The sequence below is a fragment of the Dermacentor albipictus genome, chromosome 5 (assembly GCF_038994185.2).
Source record: "Dermacentor albipictus isolate Rhodes 1998 colony chromosome 5, USDA_Dalb.pri_finalv2, whole genome shotgun sequence".
Taxonomy (NCBI): domain Eukaryota; kingdom Metazoa; phylum Arthropoda; class Arachnida; order Ixodida; family Ixodidae; genus Dermacentor; species Dermacentor albipictus.
Genome location: NC_091825.1, coordinates 102,877,923 through 102,888,854, shown reverse-complemented (window position 1 = coordinate 102,888,854; position 10,932 = coordinate 102,877,923). Strand labels below are relative to the sequence as shown.

The following is a 10,932-nucleotide window of genomic DNA, read 5'->3' as shown; positions in this document are numbered from 1 at the left end:
GATATCATTGCGTCATCTATTGACTAAAATACGTACTACACGGTGATTATAAGTTCAAATTTATTGCACAAATTGTCTTTCTTACGCGACCACAGGCTACGCAACTACGAAAGGGATGAAGTAATTTTATTTCTTGGAATGTTCTGCGGCCACTACGTGCGTAATGTTTTGCTATGGCTTTGGGAAGTGGCGGCAGACGTTAGTCTTGTTTCGTTGGTATCGAAATAGGGGTGCCACACGGCGCTCTTTTTATTGCCATCGAGCCCGATCCGAATCGAATTTCTCAGTTGCGATTCGCCTCTTTGCTCCATATGCTTTGCTCAATATGGGAGAGGGAATTTCGATCTGGATCGGGCTCAATTGCAATCAAAAGTGGCAGTATGACACCGGTATAACATAGGGGTTAGATGTTGACGATGTGAGAATTAATGCATGTAGCAGCCTAGATTTTGCCTCAAATCACCCTGAAATGAATGCCGATCGTCGAATAAAAAGCTCGTGATAGGGAAAATGGTAGACTTTTCTCTTTGTCTGAATTGGTCTAAAGATGGCACCATAAAATAAATATGGCACGATGGCGCACGGCGTGGTTGCTTTGCGACTCGCGATAGCAATGGCGAGCAGGTGAACGGAGCGATCTGAACCAGTTTCTTTCGGCGATCCGTGGAGTCTGTGGCTGGGGTGGGGAAACGGATTTTGTGATTGTAATGACCGGCCCCTGATTAAAAGAAATCTTAATAGTGACGCCATATGGTGACGCGATCACGGCGCCCCCTAACAGCACACTCAAACCAGTGGACGAGTAGTATGCTATGCTGCGTGCTGGCTGGCAGTTGCGAAGTAATGAAGGCGTTGGTAATGTCCAGCTGTACGGACATTGTGACACGTGCAGTGCAACCTGCTGCAGCGAGAAATGCATGAATCTCACCACTGACCAGTAACGCAACAAAGTGGCTGGTGTCGTTGCATAACATATGCGGTAACATCATTTTTTCCCGTCTTGCACCGATTTGGCCAGTGATGATCATTCAAGAGAAGCCGTATACGCTACCGCTACATATTGATCGTAAACCAAGTTTGCATCAGTTTGCGCTTGCTGCCTACCACGCAAGTATCGCCTCGCCGTGAGCTGAGCTTTCCTCGCTTGTCAAGCCGCTTGACAAGCGCGTACAAAGGTCCTGTGTTTACATCACGTGGAAATTGGTTGGCGTCACTTCCGCACACGCCAGCTCGCAAGCATGGCAGCGGGTCTTTGCTGTCTTGGCAGCATGATTTAGAACAGACCTCTGCGATCGGTTTACGCGATGCAGTAGGCGCCGTCGAAGGCCCGGTCGTCGACCAGCATGTTCAACCGGGTCAAGAATGCCCTCTACAGCGTAGTGGGCGGCCTCGATGCCTTGCCGGCAGTGAGGGACGGCGAAGCGCCCGGCGACGGTGACAAGCTACCACTCAAGTTCAAGTACACGAGGCCTAGCTTCCTTCAGCTGACCACCGACGACGAAGTGCAAGTGTCAGCCGACCATGTCATCCGGCCTATCATCGTGCCGCGGGACGTGAGCAAGATCCCGTGGAACGCTGGCTATGCAGAGTGAGCGGCGCGGGCTGTGGGGTTGGGGTAGGGTTTCGGTGCGCGGGGTGTTTGGCGAGTGCATCCCATTCATTCTGGCGGTGGGCGGTCGGTGTGCCGCTGGTGGTGCAGGGCCATCAACGCAGGGAAGAGCCTGCGCAACGAGGACCAGGCGGCCGTGTACCGCGGCGCTGTGCGGCGCGGGGCGCATGGCGACGGCGCGGAGCTGCCGTGGGTCTACTTCGCGCTCTTCGACGGCCACGCGGGTTCCGGGGTGGCCGTGGCCGCGTCAAACGTGCTTCAGCGGGTGCTGCAGGTGAGCGCGCCTCACCGAGCCGCAGCACATGTTTTTCACTGGTGGCGGGGCCGCGCGCAGGACAAGCTGATGAGCGTGATGGAATTGCTGGTGCCGGACGGCGGGGCCCAGGCCGCACCCGAAGGCGGCTTCCTACCCTTCGGCGACCGCAAGATCACCGCCGACAGTCTCGTGATCGGCGCCCTCGAGACGGCCTTCTGGGACATGGACCAGCAGATCGCGCGGGACAAGAAGCACTACAAGATGACAGGTGGCTGTACCGTGCTCGTGGCGCTATTCATCCTTGGGAAGCTGTACCTGGCCAACGCCGGTGACAGCAGGTACGGTGGAGGAAAACTACTGGTTTGTTTCTCTGGGACCTGCTGCTTTGGCTCAATCGTTGCACCTCTGTTTCTCTTAGAAATGCCGCGCCGCTTCAGTGTTTGTACCATGCAGTTAATATTTGTGTCGCCAATGAACTGTCCCGGTTCTTCCCTGATGCAGAGTACTGAACAGCTGATGAAGCATATGTTGCAATACAACTTGATGGGAAGCACTGTACTGCCGCGCATACATACAGATCTAGCACTTTTATCAGTGATCTGCCACCATCGGCACATATCACAGGCATGGGGCACGCTTTATTCATAGCTGCTTTACTGCAATGGTCACACGCTAGGTCACATGAAAGTTCAATTCACCTTTAGTTGTGTGACATTAGTTCATCTTTCTAATGTTTTGTCAGGACAAATATATTTTGCTGGGTATAGCATCTCTAGCACTAATGGCTTTACACATTGGCCAGATTTCAGGCACTTAGAGTATATGCCATGCCACTAAATTGCACTAGCTATGCCTATTGTAGGGGCTGATATTTTTGAACATTTATTATTCAAGGCTATGAAATATGTCAAAAGTAATTATAGCATCTCAGGTGAAGAAAGTGATCAGTTATACTGGGAAATTATCAAATTACTGGCTGCTGTCAGCTCATGTTTTGCTGGCTTGTAAACATTTATAACTGATAACGCATTCAAATGGGATACAGTGACATATTTCAAACTTGGAACTCCTTGTTGTGCCACGAATGTGGCTCATTTTGAGAAAATATGTCAAACCTGTTCTGTCAGTTATGCTCTAGAATTTACTAATCATGTGCCACAGTAGCAATGACATTCTCCTGCCGAGCACAAAGTTGTAGGTTCAATTCCGAGCTGCTGCAGCCACACTCTGATGTAACCAGAGTGCAAAATCACCTGCAAACCTTGCATGCGTGCATATTAAAGAACATCTTAGGCAATGGAAGTTTACCCAGAACAGTCCACTATGGCACTTCTCTTAGCCCATGTTTTGCATCTTAGTGTTAAACCCCATAGTTAATTTATTAGTTCCATCAGTACTGCACCATCTTGCCCTACATGCATCTAGTTTTGCTTGACAAGAGTATGCTCCTATAAGAGGCCTTCACCAACTATATAGATGGCTGGCACTTGAAAAATTGTATTGATCTGTTTAGTCTATCACTACTGCTTATCTGTAGCAGTGGAGTGGTGGCTGCAGATTGTTGTCACAATGTCACAAACACCGATATGGCGTTTGTGACATCATGGGCTCACCATTTATACGAAGACATTGAACCCACTTAGTATTGTACTTGGGACTGCAGATAATGAAACGAGGAATGTTTCGTAATCTTTTGCTATAGGAACATGCTTACACGTCGCTAAGACAATAAATTTGAGTAGTCTCTGTTGGCAGATTGTCTGGTAGTAACCTGCACGAAACACCAAATTGTTTGTTTGAATGCACGATGCACTGTGTTGCTTTCTTCAGTATTGTTTATAGACATTTCCATTGAGAACTCCCTTGGTGTCACCATTATGCTCTTTGAAATCTTAGAAACTACTCAAAAGCACTAAGAACAATAGTAGCATGTGCACTTTGCACCCATGCACAACATTCCAGAGGGGTGTGTTATTGTTCCAATGGAAAGGTGTATGGTTCCATCAAAAACTGTATTTATTTAGTCAGTTACAATTAAATGCACAGATTGTTGCAGTCGCAGGAAAGGTGCGAGTGCAAAACACACTTCGACCTTCTTTTCTAGAACAGCACTCGCCATGCTGTACTCCAGCAGTTAAGCAATTTGCACCTGTTGTGTTCTTTGGCCAAAACAACCAATGCAAAGAGAAGTTCTCTGGATGGCCGCAAAGTTCGAAACGCAGTTGTTCATTACTAGCACACTGCTTCTAGTGCAAAGAATTGGCGAGCAAGCTTGATAATGGCATGTCTCATCTCTAGGCTTGTTCATTAATTAGCAGTACAGAATTAATAACCAAATCACTTTTTCCCGTACCTGCGCCATGCAGATGCATGCATTTATTTGATGTCCTTCCTTTTTTTCTTCTTTGTTCATTACGTGATTACATATGCCTTGTGGAAAATGCCCCGAGAAAAAAGAAAGTTTGCTTTTCACTGACTCTGTGTTATGTATTTATAAATGTCGCTTCATTGATTGCATGTGTACAAAATGCTAGGGCAGTGCGGTTGCTATGGGAAATCTGCCAGCAGCTTTTTTGCCGTTTTGTACTCTATGTACTGTTTAAAAAGTCAACTCGAACATTGATATATCGGTGGTGTAATGAAGTACTAAATCTAATATTTCTCTTTCCAATGTCAGCAAGTAATGCATATATACTTAAAGGAATATCAAATGTAACTACATTTGTAACTACAAGTGTTATCATGAACACGGTAGTTTAGCAAACATTCTTTCCTTGTCATTGTACTAGCTGCATCTGTTCATGTCGCTCTTGAACTAAAAACAATAAAAAGCACCAGCCAACACTACCCAGTTGTGCATCATTTGCCAAGCATTTCTTTTTATAAATATGGTGGGATGGCAGTTGTTCCTGGCGATCATTAAAATTGCATTACAATACAGGTGGCATGCTATGCCATTCACATATAGAAATGACGCCTTTTGTAAAGCTTCAAATGGATAAAAGCTTGCGACATTTGTCTCATTGAAAATGTAAAAATTTCTTAAAATATTTATTGCAAGCACCAAGGATGGTAGAGAAGAGGCAAACCACCATACATTGAAAAACTGCAGACAAGTGTTGAGTCACATGTAAAATCATATTTGAATAAACTCGCAGCTACACAAAATGATTCCCCCCCCCCCCAAAAAATATAGTTTAATACGCAACACTTGTTCATAAAGTGTTAAAGGTAAGAGTGTTCATCTATAGTATTAAGCCTTAGGTGTCACTGTAACAAGTGCTGTATAGGAACAGGCTATGATTGTATATGGTGTGTATATGGAAATGGGCTTTTTTGTAAAGGCTGCTCAGGGACAATGGATATGCATCCACAAACCCATATTAATTACTTTTTCTTGCTACAGAACCAAGATACCTTTTGTGTACTCCAAAGCAAGGTGAAATGTTAAGCTGAAGTAATGCAATCTCGACATAAAATTTTACTGGATAAGCTGAGTTCATCGAAAAGGTTGAGATTCCGAAATGTGTGACCTCATGATAGAGGCCAAACTAGTAAAATGTTGGCCCATTGTTTCTCGAGGAACTGTGGTGTTTTCACAGGGCAACCAAAGTCAGAAAATGGTGCTTCTTAGTTTGCTGCACCGTGAAAGTTGAATGTCATTAAATGGAGTCACTTAAAGATAAAGACATTAAGCTAAGCGAGGAACATGACAGATAAAACAGGATTTTGTTATTCTCTCCATACTCATTGTGATGTATCTTTGAAAATTGCTGAACATTTAATGCATGCATGTAATATATTTAAGACATTAAACAAACATATTGTTTGATGAGCTTGCTAACTTGAGCTTTCTTCTTTGGTGCTCTTATATGGGTACTTTAGGCTTGATATAGTTGCGTCAAAAAAGCATCCCTTACTTAAGTGGGGAGAAATTCGTGCTGTTTTTGGGAAGTACAGGACCTTTTATGGAATACGTGTGACAGGAAACGTAAATGGTGGTAGTAACACTCATGGCTACAATTCGTGATGCTTTGTCCAACCTTAATGCCTTACGAAACATTGTCTTACGTAAAGGTTCCTGTCAGAGGAAAATTCTTAAAGAAGAAAGGACTGGATGTTTCTGATTACAGCGCTGCTAATGCTCTACACCAGCAGCTAATTAGCTTGTAGTTAGTCACTGCAATAGAAGCTTTGTGTTCTCTCTGATTAAGCTTGGCCTCACAGGCTGACATCATCAACACGGCTGCTCAAGCCTGTGTCACTGGTAACCTGTTTATTTTTCAGCTGGTAATACTTATGTGGACAGACTAGAGATGCAAATAGTGGGAAAAGAAACAAAATTTTGCAGAAGGAAAATATATGTATTTCTTTTTGTTCTTGTGCTCCTAAAAAATTGGTCAAAATATCTAGCCCCCAAAACAACAACATAAACTTTTAAAAAAGAATGTTCAGAAAGGGGACAAAAAGGGGAAAACAATGTGGTACAGTTGATCTGCATAGTTTACTTTAAATGTTTTGTTTGCTTATGTTTGTGTTTTTCTTTTATGCATTTCAAGACGTTTACAATGTGTTTACAGAAAGCTTGTTTTGATGTCATGTTGACTCTGACAGATTCGTTTAATCTTGGTATTTCTGGATAATTGGGTAAGATGTACAATCGTACTTGGATATAACGACTTATTGTGCATAACAAGCTGCTGTAAAATTCCCATTTAAGATGTTTTAATGGCATTTTCATATTATATATCGAATTATTGATAAAGCAAACTATTTCACAATCCCCTTCGAGTTCTTTGTATCCAGGTTCAACAGTATTGGTGGTGTGTTCATATACTGTACTTGCATAGCATACAGTTTCACCTTACTACAAATATTTGTAGAGGACAGTGTGAAACCAAATTTATTTATTTTTTCTGCAATAACATTCAAAATTTTCAAAATAATAATGGCACTAAAAGGATGGTACAAAGAACTTGAATCACACATGGCAAATGCAGGTCTTTGTTCAACCTTTTTATTGCTGTTATTATGTCTTGCCACTCCAATAACTGTTTCACCCAGCTGTCGGCAATAACTAGCTGTAAAGCATCTCGTGGCTTGATGTCCTGACACATGTGTGATTCGTGTGCGTGTAGGGCCGTCATCTGTCGTGGAGAGCAGGTGATCCCCATGTCTTGTGATTTCACACCCGAGACAGAGAGGTCACGGATCAAGCATTTGGTGAGTTACCTGTTTTGCCACAGTGCATGAAGAATTGTTGCATTGCATAAAATATCAGTCAAGAGTAGATTGCAGCTTTACTTAAAAAAAGAAGAAAAAGAAGCAAGCTAAGGCTGAAGCTTTGAGGATTGATGGACTCTTGGCTTTGTAGTGTATTGGATCTGCAGAATAAATACTTATGTGCTGATGCATGGGAAAACAAACAGATGCGCAAGTGCTTCCTAAATAGAAGAACTGATGTGCAGTGGTGACAGTCATACAAAACTGGCAGTTATTTATACATGTAGAAGTGCATATTGCTTTGTTGCTAATGTGGACTTTCTTTATAGTATAAATGAAGCAATATTGTAATTACTTTGGGAAAAATTCTGACACTAAATGTCTTAGCGTATTGCGCTGTTGAAACCAAAAACACAGAGCCTTCTGTCTGCTTCATTTTGGTGTGCTCTGACTCAAACTCAAACACCTGATTCAAACCTTGACTGACTGACCCTGACTGACTCAAACCCTGGCTCAAACACCTGGCTCAAACACCTGGCTTAAAATCAGCAGAACAGAGTGACAAGAGATGGAAAATTGTTTCAATGGCTGACTTAGCTTAAGATGATGTCATCTCATCTTGATACATTTGGCAGAAGAGAACATAGCGGTGGAGTAACTCTACTTGTCAACACAGGAACACAACAGGAAAGACAGTCTATCCATTGTCTCCCACTCCCTGTTACTTGACTGGAAGGGACCCAACTAAAATTTATTCACCTGGCAGTTACTGCCATCCTTGCCTTCAGGTATAGGAGTGAGAGCTGCATTCTGCCTGAAATATGTTATGACAGAAGATATGTCAAAATTTGTCTGAATAGCATTGATGACAGGTACAGCCAGTTGGTTAAAATCACAGTATTTTAGCATATCATTACTGTTTTACCATTTACCGTTACTGCTTCTTCCCAACAGTGCATGCACAGTAAGCTTTGCACAGAAAATAAAGGAATTAATAGGACACTTGCAGCACAAACCATTGCTGTGAATCTATTGGGAGCGAGAGCATACTGTGATGCCGTCTGCTGTCAGTGCCTGAATGACGTGTAAAATTTTATCAGGTGCCGGAGCGTCTGTTTCAGTGCGGTCGCATGCTTTGTTTTTCGTCATGCTGCTGTGGAATTTTAGTTGTCGTAGTATTAGATATCCGGGCTTGTTCCTTATTTTGATTTAAGGTTTTATATGCTGTGTGAGAAATAGTGTTCCTCCATGGTGATGTGGGTCAGATTCTGCTCTATGGACTTTCACAAAAATAGAAAGAATGGTAGCTTCTACAGAAGCTCAATGGTAATTAAATTTTGGTGGCAAATTTTAGAGTGTGCATATACATGTACAAAATAAGTTACATGTTTAAGAGTAATGCTGTTGAATACGTGTAGTATGCGATTATTGCAGCCAGTCATGGTGCCCAGCAAAGCTTTATATCTTTTGAACTAGGTAGCTATTCTGAGTAGCGAGAAATAGCTATTCAGAATTTATTGGCATAGGTATTATATTCGAGCGAACAATGTGTGCACACACCTGCGTCACATCATTCAGATCAGCTAGATTGGTATCTTCGGCTCTCTGTGTCCAGGAATTTCGACTTTATTGCCCGCATACCTTACTGCTGTATCCGTACGTCACTGAACTTACCAACAATATAATTGGTCAATAAATCCCTCTAGTGGCTTATGTTTATCGCCTGTGCAATGCAGAGCTTTCAGGACGCGTGCGCCTTTATTAGCGTGCATAAGTTGCATATTGTGCCATGTAATCATGTCTCCTTCACCCGCACCCCAGTGCATAATAGTATAACAAACAATATCTGGAAGTAATTTTCCGTTTTTAGCGTAGGAAATGCCCGAAGAGAACAGAAAAAGAAAGAGAACATGAAACAATAAAGTTAGGTGGGGAGTCATAATATTTTTATTTGGTACTGTAAAATTTACATAAGTTTATCTTATCTTTGTATCATGTAGTAGTCAAAACTGTCTTTATTTGGGCTGTGGATGAAAAACATTTTTAAGAAATGAGTCCAATATATATATATGTAGATATATATATATAATTTTTTTTTTTCCACTACACTCCAGGGCTCGTGGCCTATGCCTGGGCAGGCATATTCGCCCAATCTCCCAATAACTCGGACCTTTCAATAAAGTTATTATTCTTTTATATGGCAAACATTATTACCAACTATAACAGGGACAGTGCCTTGAAACACTGACAACCTTTGACAAGTAAACTTACTGGTAACAAAATTTCGAGAAGGGATCTCTAAACAATTAAGGCTGTCGAAAAAAAATCTGACCTGTTTTGCATAGACCAGGTCTTCGCGTTGCGAATTCTAAACAAACAATGCAACTAAAACAGGAACATATCCCAGCCTTGGGCTAGATATGTTCCATGGTGAGGGTATTAAAAAGCACTTAGAAGGCCCCAAGCAACCTTTTTCTTTTCTCATACAACAGTTAGTACTATTCAACGACAAGGGGCAATGCTTATGAACAATCAAAATAAAATCAACCTTCTAAGTCACGCGATAAAATCGCCACGCCCACTCTCGCTGTGGCGAAGCAATGTCACGGGATCCCACTTTCGACACAAGAACAGTTGCAGTGCCAGCACTTCCAGTGGTGGCCCTCATGCCCAGTTACAAGGTCTCAGCACACCGTGACGTGTGACCCACTACAGCGATGGCGGGGGATCCCATGCGCATGATGATTGCGACTTGCCCATCCAGCTACACTAAAAGGCTCTAACAGGACTGCGGTGTGGTTCTCCAGTGTGGCAGCTGCAAGCGTTTTGGAGGCAGCTGTGTTTGTACACTCGAGGATGCAAGGGCATGCATCTCAGTTGTGCACTGGACCTTCAGACCACTTTATCGTGTTCTTTCCCATTTGTTCCACTCTTTTACTCGTGCAGCTTTGCGCCCACTCCCACGACATGCACTTCTGTGTCCTCTTTCCCCTTGCCTCCTTTGCGACTACCATAAGCCAGCTTTTCTGCAAGGCATTGGTGTCTGGTGTTTGCGCTCTCTGCTTTCTGATAGAGCAAAAGACGTTGTACACACACTGTGTGAATGGACGATACGTAGACTATTCTCATGTCTGTCCTTGCCTGTTTGTGCTGCGTCTACTTGCAGCATCCCAGCAATTAACTCAACAAAATGTGTTAGCTAAATATCTAACATTGTGTTCAGTGCAAGCCTAGGTATAAGTTCATGCTAGCCAGACTGTGAGCAGAAAAATTTTACACTGTGTAGTGTTCACAAACAGGGTTAGCTTGCAGAGCAAGCTTTTTTTTTTTTGAATTCTTTGTTAACTAATGCACCATGACATATTGGTGTTTTCGAGCAATTTAGAACACGAATTGCTTTTTCAGCTGGTAATCTCATTTGTGCGCACACAAAAATAATCTTGCATTTATTTCATACAAGTATAGCACATATGTTGACGCCGAATTAGTTGGCATTGCATGGATTCCTTGAGGAAGTGAGAAGACAAAAATTATGGTCTTTTTTCTTCTGCGGAGCCTTGTACACAGTGGGAGCGCCTGTAACTGCACATTTCCATGCAACATGAGAGTGCAGAGTTTTGCGCATGGGCATTATACATTAAGCACTAAAATATATGCTTTTCCACTAAGTGTCTCTGACACGGTACTAGAATTTGATTCCTCAGAGGTGTCATTAGTCGTTTAAATAAATGCACAAGTTTGCAGACTCTTTTTTTTATTTCATTATTGTTAAAATCATGGCTTTTCATAGCTGTGCTGCTAATGCTGTCGGTGGGTGACACACAGTCAGCAATTATTGTTCAGC

The 10,932-nt window shown here is 42.8% G+C and overlaps 1 protein-coding gene across 1 annotated transcript in view; it reads left to right on the top strand.

Annotated features, from left to right (window-relative positions):
- The first annotated feature begins 787 nt into the window (after window positions 1-787).
- LOC135905942 (protein phosphatase 1H) overlaps window positions 788-10,932 on the top strand; it is a 29,744-nt gene continuing 19,599 nt past the window's right edge. The window contains exons 1-4 of the mRNA XM_065437085.2: window positions 788-1,588; window positions 1,700-1,883; window positions 1,944-2,203; window positions 7,004-7,088. Of these exons, the coding sequence (XP_065293157.1) occupies window positions 1,344-1,588; window positions 1,700-1,883; window positions 1,944-2,203; window positions 7,004-7,088 (774 nt within the window). The 5' untranslated portion in view covers window positions 788-1,343. The remainder of the gene's footprint in view (window positions 1,589-1,699; window positions 1,884-1,943; window positions 2,204-7,003; window positions 7,089-10,932) is intronic.